Source organism: Solanum dulcamara, chromosome 7 (assembly GCF_947179165.1).
Source record: "Solanum dulcamara chromosome 7, daSolDulc1.2, whole genome shotgun sequence".
Classification (NCBI taxonomy): domain Eukaryota; kingdom Viridiplantae; phylum Streptophyta; class Magnoliopsida; order Solanales; family Solanaceae; genus Solanum; species Solanum dulcamara.
The window spans coordinates 6,292,844-6,314,188 of record NC_077243.1 but is presented as its reverse complement, the minus strand read 5'-3'; the positions used below and the strand labels follow the sequence as shown (position 1 = coordinate 6,314,188).

Genomic DNA, 21,345 nt, shown 5'->3' with positions numbered 1-21,345 from the left:
CCTTTAAATATAATAAATATAATATTTTGAAAAATGTAAGGAGAAATGATAATTAATGATGAGGGTAAATTAGGAACTAAGTGTCACGACCCCGACCCACCGTGACTGGCACCCACACTAACCCTTTATTGGGAGAACCATTCTTACAACCCAAGTTGTCAAAACTTATGAGATAAAACACTTTAAATCTTGCGGAAGCAGAGATAAATCAAGAAATAAAATTGAGTCCCCATAAACTCAGCAAAACAATCTAAACAACAAACTAAAATGTGAAAACACCCTAGGAACTGAAAGTCGTCTGTACCAATACTCTAACAAAATAAGAGTATAAGAAAAGAGAATGCACTCCCAAGACGTAGTTATGAAACTAAACAGTATTTGAAATCTTAGTCCTGGAAAAAAGACTAGAACAAAGAAGAATCAACGGCAGCTTGAAATAAATACCTCACCCTTGAACTCGAACAAATATCACTCTTCTAAACAAGGTCTCTCCGCAGCCGGCTGAATATATCATGTACTCAACAAAAGTCAGAACAAGTGTAGTATCAATATACAAAAAAATAGTGTACTAGCAGGATCACGCAGTTAGCAGTAAGCCGACCATAGACAAATAAACTCAATATAACAAGCACACATATACAGAATAATCTTATCCCCAACAACATTCAGCAGATCACAGTTCAATAACTCAACATGTTATAACTTCACAAAAGGGTCCTCTCATGGAACCTACAAACATTCAATTTTATGCTAGAACATGACATTCGATTCAAGATTTGTGTCAAAAGGTGACATCCGATCCAAATATGTATCGGAACATGACACCCGATCCAATTTATGTGTCGGAAAGTGACACCCGATCCCAATCATGCAACCAACCACAATTACATTCAATATTCAATATTTTATCACCAAGAACAGGTTCATCATACAACAACATTTTTCTTCTTACGATCCTATCATTTTCTCCTTGTCTTTTAGAAAGAAAAAAAAGTGAAAAAAGGTAAGTAAGTGATCATTTCACATATAATCTATCATGTTTCTCTATTCATATACACATATGCATATCATAAAATAATTTAACAAATATATAAAACACATACGAGAAACAAAACCATCACCTACCATGAATTCATGCTTCAACAACTCTAAAGCGCAAGAGCTTTTCCTTTTCGAGTTTTTTCTACTAGTTCTTGGTCTAAAAATAAGTCACATATACACAAGAATCAATAAAATAGCCTAATTTAAAAAAATTATAACATAATTCCCTCCTAGGCCCTAACTCATGATCCTAACCCACCCTAGGACTATTTTCCACTATTAGTTTCAGTTTCAATCCCCCCCCCCCAATGATTACTAATCATAGTTTCTAGGTTTTAGGAATCAAAGGATGAGTTTAGGGAGTAAAATTCTTACTTTAAGTATGGAAATCCATGAAAAATTGATGAAAATCACCCTAGGTCGCCTCCTTTCATTCTAGAAAATGTTTTTTTTAGAAAAAGACTATTTTGGGGGTTTTTCCGACTTAAGTAGCGATTGTCCCATTTTGGCAGGATCCATCCCACTCTAGCGAGAGAAATTCGCTCTGGCGGGATATACAGAAATAGTAAACTTGGAGTTTGAGCCCCAAGCCCCTTTCCAAAGACGTACTAACATATACCCTTCACGCTAAATCTAATTTCGAGAGTTTTAATCACCCGAGTGCGATTCCGTGAAATTATAAATGCTTCGTATCATCTTGGATATTAGCTTACCCACTCAAATTAAAAATTTTATCCCCCATCATTCACATGATTACCCCAGACCTCACCTGACTCAGAATTAGTCCAAGTCTGGCCTAGGCTAAAAAAAAAATAAGTTATGACTCAAAGTTTTCTTTTTCGAAATCCATCCCCATTGCCTATTCATAACAATGAGAACATGTCATTCTAATAGATATCAATTTACCCATCACTCATCCCTGAGTGGCTAACTAAGGAAAACAGGGCTAAAGTAGAGATGAAGTAGTACCTGTTTCGACGAATAGTTGAGGATACTTGTTTTGCAGTTAGGCCAATTTGTATGCCACTAGCCTTACACAGTTAAGAATCTCAAAAGGGTCAAAATAGCAAGGACTGAGTTTGCTCTTCTTACAAAACCTCATCACCCCTTTAATGGGTGAAACTTTTAGAAGTACTTTCTCACCAACCTCGAATGTCATATCACTTACCTTACGATCAACATATTCTTTTTGAGGATTTTGAGCAGTTAGAAACTTAGCTTGGATGTTCCTTACCTTATCCTAAGTATTCCTCACTAAGTCTACCCTCAATGACTCTACTTTTCTAGCTTCAAACCACCCTCCTATGGGAGACCTGCATCCCCTCCCATAAAGGGCTTTAAATATTGTCATCTCAATACTGGAGTAATAGCTATTATTGTAGGAGAACTCACACAAAGATAAGAATTTATCCCAATGTCCCCTAAAGTTGATCATGCATGCCTTCAACATGTGTTCCAGCACTTTAATAGTCCTCTCTGATTGCCCATCTATTTGTGGATGGAAATCAGTACTAAAAGTGAGTTGAGTATCCAACTCTTCATGCAAATTTTCCTAAAATTTAGAAGTGAACTGTGTGCCACAGTCAGAAATGATAGACAGGGGCACCCCATGCAGTCTTACTATCTCTTTCACATAAATTCTTGTCAACTGTTGTGTATTAGTCCACTCTAATCGGGATAAAATGTGATGACTTTGTTAACCTGTCAACCACCATCCAAATAAAGTCATAATTTCCCAAGGTCTTGGGAAGTCCCACTATGAAGTCCATAACTATCATTTCCCATTTCCATTCAAGAATAGACATTCTTTGAAGTGAACCTGCAGGTCTTTGGTGCTCACATTTTACATGTTGATAGTTCTGCCACTTGGCTACATATTCAGCTATGTCCTTCTTTATACCCAGCCACCAATATAATCATTTCAAGTCTTGATACATCTTAGTCACTCCAGAGTGAATAAAGTACCGCAAATTATGAGATTCATAAAGGATTTTCTGAGTTAAGCCATCTACTCGGGGAACACAAATCTTCCCCCGAAAGTGAAGAGCCCCACCTACATTAAGAGTTGAGTCTTGAGCCTTACCCATCAACACTTTTCCTCTAATTTCATTTAAGTTAACATCCTCAAACTGCTTGGTTTTGATCTCTTCTATAAAAATAGGCCTTAGAGCAACTCCGACCACTACCCCATCTTTCTTTGAAATGCTTACCCTCATGAACCTGGACTTCAAGGCCTGAATTTCTCTAGCTAGGGGCCATCTCAAGGTCTCCTAAACAGGTTAGACTGCCCATGCTAATTGATTTTTGGCTCAATACGTCTGCCACCATATTTTCCTTACCTGGATAATATTGGATAGTGACATTATAGTCTTTGAGCAACTACATCCACCTGCGTTGTCTGAAATTCAAATCATTCTGGATGAACACATGTCGTAAGTTGCGGTGATTAATAAACACATCACACTTAACCCTGTATAGATAAAGCATCCAGATCTATAAAGAAAACACTACTATTGTTAACTCCAAGTCATGAGTTGGGTAGTTCCTCTCAAACACCTTCAATTGTAGCGCAGCATAAGCTACAACGTTCTTATCCTGCATCAACACAACATCCAAACATGAATTTGAAGCATCACAATAAACAATGAAGTCTTTAACTTCAATTAGTAGGGTCAAGATTGGTGTTATGGTCAGAAGAATTTTAAGCTTTTGGAAGCTCTCTTCGCACTTGTCAGTCCACTCGAATGACATCTCTTTTTTGGTCAGCCTTGTCAAGTGAGTAGCAATAGAAGCAAAATTTTTCATGAACTGACGATAATATCTGGCAAGTCCCATAAAACTTTTAACCTCGATCATGGAACTAGGCCGAGCCTAGTTCTTAATTGCCTCAATATTTTATGGGTCTACCATTACCCTTTCTTTAAAACAACATGGCCTAAAAAGGCAACTGAATGTAACCAAAATTCATACTTAGACAATTTTGCAAATAACTTTTGTCTTTCCAAAATACCTAGGACAATTTGGAGATAGTCTATATATTCCTATTTACTCTTTGAATATACCAATATATCATTCATAAACACTATCATAAATGAATCCAAGAATGGCTTAAACACCCCATTCATCCAACTCATAAAGGTTGCAGGTGCATTGGTCAGCTCAAAAGACATCACCAAATATTCTGAGTGCCTATACCTGGTTGTAGAAGCTGTTTTGGGCACATCCTCAGGCCTAATTTTAAACTAATGATACTCAGACCTGAGATCAATCTTTGAAAATACTAATGCACATTGCAATTGATCAAAAAGGTCATCAATATGAGGCAAAGGGTATTTATTTCTAATGGTAACCCTATTCAGTTGTCGATAGTCAATGCACATCATCATACTACCATTCTTTTTCTTAATAAACAACATCGGAGCACCCCAAGAGGAAACACTAGGAAGAATAAACCCCTTACCAAGAAGTTCCTGGATATGATCCTTAAGCTCTCTCAACTTTACCAGAGCCTTACGGTAGGGAGTATTGGAAATTGGATGAGTATTCAGCTCTAAGTCAATGCAAAAATTTATATCTCATTCAGGAGTCATACCAAGTAAGTCTAAAGAAAACACTTTCGAAAATTCATACACTATCGGAATATACTTAATAGAAGTAGACTCTACAAATATGGACCAAGTGGCCAAACAACCCTGCCTAACCATTTTCTAGCCTGGAGAAAAAATATGACCTTAGCTAGCTTAGGCTTATACACCCCTTCCTTCTCTAATATTTCCCTTTCGGGATCTCTAGAGCCACAGTTTTTGCATTGCAATTAATTACAACAACTTAAGGGGATAATCAAGTCATGCCTAAGATCACATCAAAACTTTTCATATCTAAAATCACTAAGTCAACCCAAGTCTGATATCTTATAAACATCACAGAGTAAGGACGATACACATAAGTAACTATGACTGACTCTTCAACAAGGGTAGAAACATAAACATGGGCATCTAACATATCACACAGTGCATCAAATTTCAAGACATATTTCACAGACACATAAGAATAAGTAGAACCTCGATCAAAAAAACAGTAGTCATTCGATTACAGACAAGAATAGTACATGCTATTATTGCGTCAGACACGTCTGCCTCAGTCTTATGTGGAAATGCATAAAACTGAGATCAGTCATTCTGACAGGCTACCTCCCTATCTGGCAGATTGCTCCTCGACCTGCATTACCAATACTTCAACACTCACGGCCTCTAGAATTTTCTCCTCGCCCACCCTATGGACGTCCTTTACCATTGTTCCCCCGGGCCATTGGTACCATTGCTCTAGCCTGCTGGGGTGCTGAAACTGTCCAACGAGGGTGAGTACACTCCCCTCGTATATTTCTCAACACTCCATAGTTAAAAAAGTTACGATTAAAGGACTAGCGATTTCTTGGAAATGAGGCTCCCTGACCCTCATGGGCTGGAAGTTGCTATGGAGCACCTGAAAAAGTCTTAGTAGAAGCAGGCAGAGCTAAATGAATCAGTCGGACTGCAATTATCAGCCTGTTTGACCCTTCAGAATAGAATCCCTAGAAATTACTTATGCTTTTGGGCTTCTTAGCTAAATCTTTTGCCTTCCCATTTCTTCTCATACCCTTCACCTTTTTCACAAAGTCCGTGACTTCGTTGAAACTCCTGCCTAACATAGTCATATGGACGGATAACCTTTCAAAAATAACCTGATCCTCTCCTCCTCTGTAGTGACCAGCTAAGCAGTACACTTGGACAACACATGAAACTTGGCCTCATAAGTAGTCACTAATAATCCTCCCTACTCCAGCGCCATAAACTCATCCTTCTTTCTGTCCCTCAAAGTGCAAGGAATATACTTTTCTAGGAACAGGGTATAAGGCTGAACCCAAGTGAGTGGGGACAATACTGGCAAACGAAACTCTACATAATCCCTTCACCACTTCTTGGCCTCACCCTGTAGTTGAAATGTCACAAACTCCACTCCATATTGGTGCACTATACCCATCTTGTGCAATCTCTCATTGCAATCAAGGATAAACTCATAAGCATTTTCATTCTCAATACCATGGAAGACTAGAGGTGTGAGCTTTAGGAACTTGGTAAGCATGTCGTGCTCAATACCGGTCATCACAAGACCTATTAGTGGTTTGAAAGAGGCATCTATACCTACCACCTCTTCTACTGGCGGAGCTATAGCAACAAACGGACTAGCAACAAGAGCTGGTGTTGCAAGCATGGTGGGAATGACGCTAGTGCCAACCAGCCCACTCTCTTCCTAGGGAGCAGGAGGGGTCTTACCTACTAGCACCTCCTTAATAGGAACCTCCACTCTGGAAGGTGTTGCTCTCCCTCTGCCTCTACCTCATCTCCCTCTCCTGCCTCGACCTCAGCCTCTCCTTCGAACAGAGAGCTATTCCTCTAGTTCCATTGGATTTACATTATACATTATTATAGCGTGTGTTAACCCACTATGGACAAGAGAGTGAAAGAGGTTAGATACCAATTTGGATCACCAGATACCAATTTGGATCACCGAATTAAGTTATATCACGAAGGAAAGAATATAATAATTTTTTTCTAAAATCCTGTTTCGTAAGATTCTACTAGACTCATTTTAGTACGACAAGATCAACGAACGTAGGATATGATACCAACTTTCTCATGATCCAGGCTCGCCGTGACTGACACCCACACTAACCCTCAGAAGAACCATTCTTATAGCCCAAGTTATCAAAAATTATGAGATAAATAGTTTAAGACTTGCGAAAGCAGGAATAAATCAAGAAATAAAATTGAGTTCCCATAAACTCAACAAAACAATCTAAATAACAAACTGAAATACGAAACACCCTAGGAACTTAAAGTTGTTTGTACCAAAAATATAACAAAATATTAGTATAAGAAAATGGAATGCACTCCCAAAACATAGTTATGAAACTAAACAACGTTTGAAATCTTAGTCCTGAAAAAAAAAACTAGAACAAAAGAGAGTCCACGGCAACTTGAAATAAACAACTCACCATTGAACTCGAACTAATCTCACTCTTCTAAACGAGGTTTTTCTACAGCCGCTGAATATGTCATGTACTCAACAAAAGGCATAGCAAGTGTAGTATCAGTACACAAAAACAACAGTGTACTAGTAGAATCACACTGTTAACCATTAAGCGGATCATAGACGTAAACTCAACATAACAAGCACACATATACAGAATTAGTTAACCAATCTTATCTCCAATAATATTCAATAAGATCATAATTCAATAACTCAACATGTTATAACTTCACAAAAGGGTCCTCTTATGGGAACTATAAACATTCAACTTTGTGTCGGAACGTGAAACCCAATCTTAAATTTATATCGGAATGTGACACCCTATTTAAATATGAGTCAAAACATGACACTCAATCCAATTTATGTGTCGAAATGTGACACTTGATCCCAATCATGCAACCATCCACAATTACATTCAATATTTAACATTTTATCACCAAGTATAGGTTTGTCACAAAACATGCCAGCAAGTGATCATTTCACATATAATCTAGCATACTTTCCTACTCATATACACATATACATATCATGAATCAATTTAAAAAGTATATGAAATACATACGGGAAACAAAACCATCACCTACCTCGAATTCAGGCTTCAACAACTCTAAGGTGCAAGAGTTTTTCCTTTTCGGTTTCTTTCTACTAGTTCTTGGTCTAAAAACAAGTCACATTTACACAAGAATCAATAAAATAGCCTAATTCACAAGAATTATAACATAATTCCCTCCTAGGACCAAACTCATGATCCTAACCCCACCTAGGGCTATTTCCCACTTTTAATTTCAGTTCCAATCCTTCCCCAATAATTACCAATCATAATTTCTAAGTTCTAGAAATCAAAAGAAGTTTAGGGAGTAAAATCCTTACCTTTAGCGTGGAAATTCGTGGAAAATTGATGAAAATCGCCCTAGGTCTCCTCCTGTCCTTCTAGAAACCGTTTTTGTAGAAATAGACCATTTATAGGGTTTTTTCCGACATAAATCGCGACTATCACACTATGGCGGGATATGCGATATGAGTGAGCTTGGAGTTTTAGCTTCAAGTCCCTATTTCACAAAACATTTCACAACACACCCCTTTTAAAAAACGTACTAAAATATACTCTTTATGCCAAATCCAATTTCGGGAGTTTTGCTCGCCTGAATGCAATTTCGTGAAATCGTAAATGCTCCATATCATCTTGACTATTAGCTTACCCACTCAAATTAGAGATTTAATACCCCACCATTCACATGATCATCCTAGACCTCACCCGACTCAGAATTGTTTCAAGTCTGGCCTAAACTAAATTTTTTCGAAGTTATTATTCGAAGTTTTCTGGCCCGAAGTTCTTCTCCATTGGCCTATTCATGACGATGGAGACGGGTCGTTACACTAAGAGTAAAATTATTTCTTGATTTTATAAATTGAACAAGTATTGTTAGATATCTACTTTTAGTACGGTGGACAATTATTTATTCATTAAATATTGTAACATCCATTTATGTGTTATATTTTTACTAGATCATTTGATTAACATCCTACGTCAATCCTTGCTTGATTTCCTCACAACCTAACGCCCGACGTACGTCTTTCATCAGGTGGGCTCATGATTTTCGTTGGATTTTGGAATTTTTGATCAGGGTTTGCTTATCACGTGTTTGTAATTTGATTTGATAATTGGTTTATGTGGAACTTGTTGGGATAAGATATTCTTACGTGGCGATTTTTTATTTATTTATTGGAGTTTTGGATCAAGACATGAACAGACTAATTAAGGCAATGGAAAATGACATTCAGTGACCAAAAAACAAAAGAAAATGTTATACTTCTTTTAGTATAGTTTTTTTTATGTCTAAAAAGGGAGAGAATAAAAATATCTTTTAGTATAGTTTTTTATGTCTAAAAATGGGAAGAAAAAAAGAAGATCTTTTACAGTCCCATCCTTTAAAATATACAGTTCTTAATTCCCTCCTTGTAAATATCTTTTTTTGTGCCTCTAACCTGAACGTCAGAAAATGCTTATGTCATATAAGACCAAAAACAACATTGTGAGTCAAGAGAGGATTAAGGAAAACATCCACCGGCTAGACCAGAAGATCTCATCCATATAGCCCACTAAATATCTAATTAGACGACAAGTCTGAAATTGATTAGACGACAAGTCTATGTCATGAAATGTTTTTATCTCTATATGGAAAGAAATATATCAATAATATTTATTACATCACTACTAATATGTATGATTAATATGTATTACATCACTCCTAATATATATGTATTACATCACTCCTAATATATATGTATTACATCACTCCTTTTATATATTAGTATTATTACTTATATATTAGAGAATAACTCATCAGCTTCCGATCGTGTTGTTTGCTTGAGCAGCTTTCGATTGTCCTGCCTATTTCAATTGCTTGAAGCAAGCAGCTGGTCATTAACATATTTAATTATATTTATTTTTATATTTTTTTATTATATTTTTTTTTACTCTTTTGAAATATGTTATATATTAAAATTTTTAGTATGAGGTATTATAAACTATAGTGATTAGCAATTTTAAAATTTTATATAAAAAGTACTATAAATCACAATAATTAGTAACTTAAATTGAGATGGAGGAAATTATATATATTTTTTGAAATGATGTAAAAGGTATAATAAATAACAATAATTACCAACTTAAAAATTTAAAAGACAAACAAAATCTAAATGGTTCTTGAAATTTTATCAGTGCCACATAAATTGGGACAGAGAGAGAAACATACATTATTTGAAATTTATCTAAAAGATACTATAAACCACAATAATTAATAATCTAATAATTACATAAAATGTATAAATCATAATAATTATCAATTTAAAAAATTTAAAAACATAAAAAAATAATTTTCAATATCACATAAATCGAGAAAAAAAACATATATTGGGCTCGTGCTAGCACGGTCTCTTATGCTAGTATATATATGTAGGCCAAAACATATACACAACCCCTTTAACTTGTCTCTTAATATTTGACGTGTTTATTGTTAACAACCTTGTGGTCGGGCCCTTCCCCGAACCCTACACATAGCGGGAGCTTTAGTGCACCGAGCTGCCCTTTTTTTTTAACCTTCTCCCTTATATTATTTTTTCTCATTCTTCTCTTCAACCCCATTTTTCCTTCATCTACTTTACGTATTTATTTATTTTCTTCATTTACCTCCTTTTCTATTTTACTCTCTCTATGCTGAAGATAATATTCTCTTTACTTTAATTTATATAATTCATTTTTTTTATGTCTATATAAAATTTAAAATACCAATTATATTCTAGATCTACATTATAAAAGACTAAATAAAATGTTAAAATAATAAGTATAAAGCTAGATTGAGGAAAATCATACCATATCAAAACTTACAATTATAGTTACTCGAATGATGAGAAATATTTTGTTGACGTCACATAAATTAAAATATATATATATATAATTCATAGTAATATAAACTCGATGTTTATATAAACTTGTGTTACTAATTGATCTTAACAAATAAATGTTGTAATGAATTGAATATAGCTAATTAATAATATTCTTATATTACTTAAAAATGATAAATTGATACAATTAATATAAATGTCAAGTAAATTCATATGAATTGGAATAAACAAAATATGTGGTGTTATTTAGTTGAATATTATTTTTTTTTACCTTTTTAATGTTTACCTAACATGCATTGAACCTTTATACTAGATAAAACTTTTTGTGTATAAATAATACATAAAAAATAAAATTGAAAAGTTAAAGTGGAGTAAGAATTGAAGTATCAAAATGAAATTTTAAGAGAAGTTAAAAGGGTTTGTATATGTTTGACGAACACAAGTCATCATCCTTTTAGGGCATGATAAAAAACTGATCACTTAAATAATCAGAAAAACACTTGCCCCTCAAGTTGAACGAATAGCCGTTTACGGGATAATTCATTAATTCAATGTTTCAGAGCAGTAATGGGAGATTGTTCAATCAATTCACGAAAAAAAATTAAGATTATTTTTACGGTAAATCATAAAAGGGCAGCTCGATGCACTAAAATTTTCACTATGCGCAGGATTCGGGGAAGGACTCCACCACAAAGATTTATTATACGCAGTCTTACCTTTCATTTCTATATTTATAAGAAAATTGAGATATTTAAGATAAATTTTACATGAAAATGAAATAAAAAATATATTTGATCAAAGATTATACCAAATTATTTATTGAAAGATGTGCGAGAATTGAGAAGAATCAAATATATCCCTTAATTTTATCAAAGGATCAAATATAACTTTAACTTTGTGAATGGATCAAATATACCTATATGGATTTTATTTTATTTTTAATAAAAATTAAATCCATTCGATAAAAATGATATATTTAGATCATTTATGTAACAATATGGGTATATGTAAGCTATTATTATAAGAGATAAGTGTCAAAAACACATTTAAACTATACAATTATTTTGAGTTTCATACCTAAATTATTGAAAGTGTGAGTTTTATACCTAAACTATCACTCTCTCTATTTTTTTGCAAAAATCTTGCCACATGGCATTTTACATGGATAAAATATTCCACCTTGACAAAAATTAAATAAACTATTAATATTAATTAAAAGTTAAAGACTAAAGTATTTTTATCCCCCAAAAAATTGTTTTTTAAAAAATAAATTATTTAAAAAAATTATAATTTAAAATATTTTTCTCACCCACTCCACCACCTTTCCCTCCCCCCCCCCCTCCCCCGCGCGACAATCCCCGTCCTTTTATTTTTTAATTTTTTTTATATAAAGTATTTTTTAAAAAAATCATACTTCTCCCTCTCCCCACTCCTTCCTAAAAAATGTTATTAATTATGTACATATATTTTTAGAAAAATATTTTTTTCTACTTGCATACCAAATATAACAGAAATAAATATTTGTACTTTAAGAAAAGTCTTGCGGCAAGTAAAAAATACTTTTCTAAAATCATATTTATATATCTAACACAAAATGAGAAACAAATTGGAAGCGGGGGATTAGGTGGGGCGGGGCAAAGTTTTTTTTAAAAAAATTAAATAAAAAATAAATTATTGTTTGAAGGTGGGGGATGAAGTAAAAAAATTTAAAATAAATTTAAAAATTAAAAATAAAACTAAAAAGATTGGGGGAGGGGGTTATGGTGAGAGAAAGTGGCAGAGTGAGATAATAAAGTGTTTTATATTTTATTTTATAATTATTATTATTTTTGGTGGGGAGGGATATAAATACTTTAATCTTTAATTTTAAGTACTCTAGTAATTTATTTAATTTCTATCAAGGTGAAATATTTTGTTCATGGAATGTGATATGACAATTTTTTTAAAATAAAAGAGAGAGTGTAGTACATACATCATGATGAGAGTGAAATAAAAAAGTGATAATTATTTCTCAAATTAATAAGTGATAGTTTAGCTATAAAATACTCACACTCTTAATAGTTTATATATGAAACTAAAAAAAGAAATTAGGTATATTTTAACACTTATCTTTTATTATAGTAATTGTATATCAATTCTAAATTAGAAAGTTTAAAAGTATATCAAAGCTCTTTTCCCAATAGTCAATTTAATATTTACACCGTGAAGCCAAGGGATGTGACTTGTAACACAACGATCAACTCCCTTGAGTTATATATTCTAATAGTAATTCTAGTAATTCTTTATAAAACCTGATCCAACAAATTTAATATAAATATTTTAATAATTCAATTGATTGATTATCTAAATTTTTAATTTATTAATGATAGTATAATTTTCCAATTTGTTATCCCTCTTCTATTTTCCCAATCTTTTCCCTTAAGAACTAAAAAAAATATTTTAACACTGAAAAATATATGGAATTTAAGCATTTGATGACGGTGTAGCGTATCCCATGAAGATTTGCGTAAGTGATATGTTCCATGTTTTTGTTGTGTGGCTTTTATGTGTTATATTTTGATTGGTTTAGATTGATATTCTTACATGTGACTTTTGGGTGAAGCCAACAGACCAAAAAAAGCGGAAAGTGACTTTAGGTGACCAAAAAAATAAAAAAGGAAAGAAAATGAATTTGAGTCAATTGATCTTATTTACTTATTATGCTTGAAACCTTTTAAAATCTGATCACTGTTGTAAAATAAACTAGTTGAGCAATTTAAGAAATATTAATTTGGAGAGAATAACAAAAGAAGTAGAAGACAAAATAGTCGTATATCTCTATATCTTTCTTCTTATGTTTTTTCAATTGCACATAATTGTGCCTATTATATAGGCAAGGTGGAATAGCAATCCGTTGCCACTTAGATGGTGACATCCACCACTTGCATAATACTCCTCCTTGGATGTCCAAAAAAATATACATATTTATCGTAACATCCATGGATATGGTGTCTCGTTAAAACCTTACAAAAAAACTCAGTTAAGAAAAAGAGTACACATATCTGTTAATACGTCTTGAATACTGCCTCATTAAAAACCTTACCAGGAAAATTCAGTGGAACAAAATCATGGTTAAGGAAAAAAGAGTGCAACGCGTATTTTACTCCCCCTGATGAAAACTTCATTTGATATTTTGGAGACGATGCATTCCAATCTTATATCTTAGTTTTTCAAAAGTTGATGTTGGTAATACCTTTGTGAATAAATCTGCAAGATTATCACTTGAACGAACTTGTTGTACATCAATATCACCATTCTTCTGAAGATCATGTGTGAAGAATAATTTTGGTGAAATATGTTTCGTTCTGTCTTCTTTTATGAAGCCACCTTTTAATTCATTTATGCACGCGACATTATCTTAAAAATATAATTGTGGGTACTTTGATATGACTTTCCAAGCCACATCTTTCTTTGATGAACTTTATCATCGATCTCAACCATACACATTCTCTACTTGCTTCGTGAATTGCTATTATTTCAGCATGATTTGAAGAAGTAGCAACAATGGACTGCTTTGTAGATCGCCATGATATAGCAGTTCCTCCGTGTGTAAATAGATAGCCTGTCTAAGATCGAATTTTATGTGGGTCTGATAAATAACCTGCATCTGCATAACCAATAAGGTCTGCGCAATCTTTGTTAGTATAAAACAAACCCTTATCAATAGTATCCTTCAGGTATCGCAAAATATGTTTGATACCGTTCTAATGCCTTCGCATTGGGGATGAACTATACCTTGCTAGCAAATTAATAAAAAATGTTATATCAGGTCTAGTTGCGTTAACAAGATACATAAGTGCACCAATAGCACTTAGGTATGGTACTTCAGGACCAAGAATTTCTTCATCCTCTTCTAGAGATCGAAATTGATCTTTTTCCACTTCAAGTGATCAAAAAATCATTGGAGTACTTAATGGATGTGATTTGTCCATGTAAAATCTTTTTAAGATTTTTTCAGTGTAGGCAGATTGATGGACAAAAACCCCGTCTGCAAAATGTTCAATTTGTAGACCTAGACAAAGTTTTGTCTTTCCAAGTTCTTTCATTTCAAATTCTTTCTTTAGATATTCAATTGCCTTTTGGACCTCTTCACGGGTTCCAATGAGATTTATGTCATCAACATAAACGACGAGTATGACAAACTCTGATTCTGTTTTCTTAATAAAAATACATGGACAAATGACATCATTTATATAGCCTTCATTTATTAAGTACTCACTAAGGCGATTATACCACTTACGCCCTGATTGAATTGCCTTTTGCCATTCTAGCCAATCACATCTATGTCGACATTCATCGACGGATTTAGGCTTAAGACTTTCACTATCTTGCATAAGGTTAATTGCAACATTATATGCAAAAATATTATCCACCATAATTTTAGATCGATCTAGATTTATCTCATCACCAGTAGAACTTATTGAAAGTTCTTCATTCACTTGAGTCTCGGATTCACTAATTTCTTCAGAAATATCAAGAATACTCAAATCTTAACCTTCTTCAGGAGGTTCTTGTGTAGTATCATTTTTATGATTTCTCACGCTTCTCTTTCTAGGATTTTTATCTTTTAATTCCAATGATCTACCACGCTTCAGGCGTGCTTGGAATTCAGAAGCTATGATACTAGTAGATGGTCCTTTTAGGACATCAATTCGGATAGGCACATTCACTGCAGGGATATGTGACTTAGTTACCCATTTCAAATCAGTAAATGCATCTGGCATTTGATTTGCTATTTTCTGCAAGTGGGTGATCTTCTGGACCTTCTGCTCACATGTGCGAGTACGTGGATTAAAATGTGATGGTGATGAAACTTTCCACGTAATTTTTTTTCTTTTTCGGGTTCCTTTTTCTCTCCCCCTAATGGCGGGAAAAGTATTTCATCAAAACGACAATCTACAAATCGAGCAATGAATAAGTCTCCAGTCAACGATTCAAGGTGTCGAATTATCGAGGGTGAGTCAAACCCAATGTATATGCCCAACCTTCGTTGATGACCCATTTTTGTACGTTGTGATGGTGCTACAGGCACGTATACTGCACAATTAAAAATTCTTAGATGAGCTATATTTGGTTAATGACCAAATACTAATTGTGATGGAGAGTATTTATTATAATGTGTCGGTCTGAGACGTACAAGTGCTGCCGCATGTAAGATAGCATGACCCCAAACAGTAATTGACAATTTTGTTTTCATTAATAGAGGTCTTGCTATCATTTATAGACGCTTTATAAATCACTCTGCAAGGCCATTTTGAGTATGAACATGAGCAACAGGATCTTTAATTTTTATCCCAATTGATAAGCAATAATCATTAAATGTTTGGGATGTAAATTCTCCAGTATTATCAAGGCGAATGGCCTTAATTGGATAATATGGGAATTGCGCCCTTAATTTTATTATTTGTGCCAACAACTTCGCAAACGTCAGGTTGCGGGATGATAAAAGGCACATATGAGACCATCTAGATGATGCATCTATTAGGACCATAAAATATCTAAACAATCCACTCGGTGGATGAATAGATCCACATATATCTTCATGTATACGCTCTAAAAAGCTAGGAGATTTGATACCGACCTTCAGGGTCGATGGTCTTGCAATTAATTTGCCTTGATAACAAGCAGCACATGAAAATTCATCATTTGTAAGAATTTTTTGGTTCTTTAACGGATGTCTAGTTGAATTTTCAAGAATCCGTCTCATCATTATTGATTCAGGATGACCTATTTGATCATGCCATATCACAAATATATTTGGATCAGTAAACTTCTGGTTTACGATCATATGTGCTTCAATTACACTAATGTTTGCATAATATAGGCCAGATGACAGAGTTGGTAATTTTTCCAAAATATATTTCTGGCCTGAGACACTCTTGGTTATACCAAGATATTCAATATTCATTTCATTTAGTGTCTCAACATGATATCCATTTCTGCAGATATATTTAAAACTTAACAAGTTTCTAGGGGATTTAGAAGAGAATAATGCATCTTCTATAACAATTTTTGTTCCTTTAGGCAGAATTATAGTAGCTCTTCCGGAGCCTTCAATCATTTTTGAATTGCCAGATATTGTAGTAACATTAGCTTTTCTTCTAAGTAAATTGGAAAAATATTTCTCTTCTTTAAAAATAGCATGAGTTGTTCCATTATCAATTACACAAATATCCTCTTGATTTATCATTGATCCAAACAAGATTTGAGGCATTTTCATATTTTCTTCAATAAGAAATAAAATATGTATTAACACATGATATATTACACAAATTTTATTTATTTACATTGACTAGGAAAATATAAACATCATATTTAATACAGATAAAAAGAAATATATTTACATATCATTAGACTTATCAATATTCATATTTTCATTTGGAAAATTAAAGAAATCAGCTACATCCAAATGCATGGGCTCAATATTATCTTCCAAGATAAAATTCGTCTCTGGATTATTTTCTGCCCTTTTCAAAGATGCCTGAAATAGCTGAACAAGGCGCTTTGATGACCGGCAAATCCGCGATCAGTGCCCCATACCTCCACATTTATCACATACTGTTTTTGAATTTTTCTTGGGTAAAACTTCTGACTTTTTATCCTGCCTTTTATATTGCTGGTTATTTCTCGATGCCAGTCGAGAATTATGATTAAAATTTCTTCTTTGACTACGACCACGACCACGACTGGGGCCATTGCCTCTTTCTCGTTGGTTAAAATTTGTCTGATTCACTTCAGGGAGTGGCAAAGAACCAACTGGCCGACTATCATGATTTTTCATTAATAGTTCATTATGTCTTTCAGCAATAAGAAGGTGAGAAAGTAATTCAGAATATTTTTTAAATTCTTTTTCGCGATATTGCTGCAGGAGCATATTCACGGGTGGAAATGTGGAGTATGTCTTTTCAAGTTTATCTTGCTCAGTGATCTCTTCTCTGCATAAATTTAACTGAGCTATAATTTTAAATAGAGCAGAATTATATTCAGTTATATTTTTGAAATTCATTAATCTCAGATTTAGCCAATCATGACGAGCTTGTGGAAGCATGACCAACTTCAGGTGGTCATATCTTTCTTTTAAATTTTTCCACAATTTAAGGGAGTCTTTTAATGTAAGATATTGTAATTTTAGCCCCTTGTCAAGATGGTGGCGGAAAAATATCATGGCTTTAGCACGGTCTTGATTGGATGTCATATTGTCATCTTTAATGATGTTTGCTAGACCCATTGATTCTAAATGAATTTCGGCATCAAGTGCCCATGATGAGTAGCCTTTTTCAGAGATATCAAGAGCAGAAAATTCAATTTTGGAAATATTTGCCATTTTATAAAATTAAAATTAAATAAAATTCTTAGCACTTTTGTTACCTTGAATAAATAGCAAAGCTTTGTGCTGATAACGTGTTTTAAAATTTAAACAAATGAACAATTTGAGAAAGAGTAAATAAGGGAACAGGAGGATGAACAGAATAGAAGGAAAAATAGGTGTATTTATTTCTTCTTCGTGTATGGCTATTTATAGCCATGAATAGATGAGATAAGAATGAAAGAATAAATTTTCTTATAGTGGGTCCCATAATGTGGAGTCACTACTCCTAACAATTGTTATGTTTTTTCAATTGCATATAATTGTGCCTATTATATAGGCAAGGTGGAATAGCAATCCGTTGTCAATTTTGACAAATGCAAATTGTCAAGTTTTTTTATCAAGTTTTAAAAATAGCAAAGACTTGAAATAAAATTATGTTTCTTAGCTATAATTTGTCTAATTACGTTTTATAGCTATAGTTTCAATTGTTATTCCAATTTCATTTGTATATCTCGTTGCATTATACAAATTGAGTTTTTTCATTTGTATATTTCGCTGCATTATACAATTTGAACTTTCAATGAGATTGTATATACAAATACAAATTTGCTTTAGTGATTTGTATATGAGACCCTAAATTCGTTTTATATACAAATACAAACCTTTAGATATGAGCCCCCCACATTTGTACATGACTATAGAAATATATAGATACAATATATATATATATATATATATATATATTAGAGATTTGTATATGAGCTCGTAAATTGCGTCCAAATTTGTATAATAGCAAATTTTATTAAAATATAGCCGCAATTCATAATTATGTGAAATTATAGCTATATTAAATAATAAATTAGTAATGTTTGTCAATTCACATTATTTTTCATATATTTTTTTTTTGCTACTAACTTCTAAGATCAGAAAATGCTTATAAATTAAACTCAAAACCAAATCCAAAAACATGTGACTAAGAACAACATTGAGAGTCAAGAGAGGATTAAGAAAAACATCATGGCTAGTTTTGATATTCCAACGATTGATGTTTCTCCATTTTTTAGATCAGAGGAAAATAAAGAAGGGAAAAAAAAGGGTATTGAGCAAATTAGAGAAGCTTGTATTAACTATGGTTTCTTCCAAATTGTGAATCATGGAATTCCTTTGGAGTTGTTGAGCAAAACCATGGATATGTACAAGACTTTCTTTGCTTGTTCAGATGAAGAAAAACTCACTGTACCTTCTGATAATTATTTAAAAAGCACAAGGAATTCAGCTGAGACTTATGAGCACTTAGTGTTTCGTTTTCCATTCAATGTCTTTAATGTCTGCCCCAACAAACTACCTCATTTCAAGTAATATTTTCGTCTCGATTGCATTTCAAATTAACTGTTGCTAGTTTAGGCGATGGTCTATTATGGTGTTTCCAATAAGAAGTACTAGTACGAAATATTTAATTAAATTTGACCTAATGTTCTCTGTTTGATATTTTTAGGCAAGTATTGGAGGAGATGGTTTCCCATTTCAAAAATTTAGGATTTGTATTGGGAGGAATCATAAGTGAGTGTCTTGGCCTCCCTCATGACTTCCTAACAAACTACAGAAATGATCGTTCTCGGGATTCGTTGATGGGCCTCCACTACTTTCCAGCGACAGAAAATGACAACATTGGAAAACCTGCACATGAAGATCCTGGTTGCTTGAACTTTCTCTACCAGGATGAAGTTAGAGGCCTTCAGGTGCAAAAAGATGGGCAGTGGATTACCGTTGCTCCTTCCAAAGACAAACTAGTTGTTAACATTGGTGATGTAATTCAGGTATTTATAATTCGACAGTTGGTGAATTTCACATTGATCCAGATAATATTTCAAATCATAACACAATTTCGATAGAAAATCACTTAATTTTGTTTTATAATACAAAAGTTACTCAGTTTAGAATAGTTTAGTTGAGAATTCACTCAATTTTATTTTATAACTCAAAAGTCGTTCAACTATTGATATTTATCTTAGAAAATCACTCCGTTGATGATGTTTCACTTAGAAAGCCACTTAACTAATTTAAATAATTTCTTCATTAATTATGTAGAAATCTAATTTTTATTTTAAACTATATTTTTAAGAAATATTAAGCTATTCATTTTAATTATTTTAGAGATCTTCTCCAATTATTTAATTATAAATTCTTTGAAAAATGCACAGTAGCAATTGACAAAAATTCTTTCCTTTTTTGTTCTAGTACATTTTTTTCCTCGTATTTTCCTTTTATATTGACAATATTCCATTTTGTCGTCTCTCTTTTTAGTGTCTTTCTCTTTATTGTTTCTTTTATATTGAAAAAATCTTTTTTCTTTTTTTGGAATTTAAATTTTCATATCACACAGTTTCATAGTCTGGCAGATTTGATTAGTGGAGTGGAATGGGTCAGTCAAATAACTAAAATGAGTACTTTATTATTGTCAAAAAAGTAGTTTAAAACAAAATAGTATTTCAACAAATTTTAATAAAATAATAAAAAATGAATACCTTATTGTTTTTAAAACAAACAGTTTTTAAAAACTAGTATTTCAACAAAATTTAATAAAATAATTAAAATGTGTATCTTGTTACTTTTTTTTAAAAAAAAAAGTTTAAAACAAAAAAATTATTTCAACAATGTTTAATAAAATAATTTAAATTAATATCTTTTTATTTTAAAAAAATTGTATTTCAACCAAATTTAACAAAATAACAAAAATGAGCATCTTAATATATTTTAAAAAAATTAGCTCAAAACAAAAATTACATTTCAAAATAAATTAATGAAAAATATTTAAATTGGTTGGATGACTTTTTAAATAAAATATCAATAGTTGAGTGACTTTCTAAGTGAAGTACTCTAAATTAAATGACTTTTGAGTTATAAAATAAAATTGAGAGATATTAACTCATTTCATATTTATCATCATCTCAAAATTTATTTTTTTATGTTGTTGACATAAAATAAAAAGGTGCTAAGTAACAATAAATTCAAGAGTGCAACACACAGAGTGGTGAGACCACGTGAAATAAGCCGTTACTCGTACGCGTTCTCGTATAATGTGCAAGGAGACAAGTGGGTTGAGCCATTACCAGAGTTTACAAAGAAAATTGGAGAGTCGCCAAAGTATAGAGGATTCCTATTTGAAGAATATCATCAGCTGAGATTCAAAAACAGAAGTCATCCACCAGCTAGACCAGAAGATCTCATTCATATAACCCACTACTCAATTTCTAATTAAACAACAAGTCTATGTCATGAAATGTTTTTATCTCTATATGGAAAGAAAAATATCAATAATATTTATTACATCACTACTAATATGTATGTTGAATATATATGTATCAATGTACTATAAATAATAGTCAGTGATATAACGAAATAAATAAAGAATAAAAGATCTTGTAGCACAATTTCTTTTTATTATGAAAGATTAATATATGTGATTTATGTTTAAGCTAGAT

General features: G+C 32.7%; 1 protein-coding gene across 1 annotated transcript; it reads left to right on the top strand.

Annotated features, from left to right (window-relative positions):
• The first annotated feature begins 18,853 nt into the window (after positions 1–18,853).
• Positions 18,854–21,273, top strand: LOC129896165 (protein DOWNY MILDEW RESISTANCE 6-like). Its single transcript, XM_055972003.1, has 3 exons — positions 18,854–19,218; positions 19,359–19,680; positions 20,853–21,273. Exons 1-3 carry the CDS (start codon positions 18,881–18,883, stop codon positions 21,120–21,122), a joined length of 930 nt encoding a protein of 309 aa, XP_055827978.1. The 5' UTR covers positions 18,854–18,880; the 3' UTR covers positions 21,123–21,273.
• Positions 21,274–21,345: the final 72 nt, after the last annotated feature.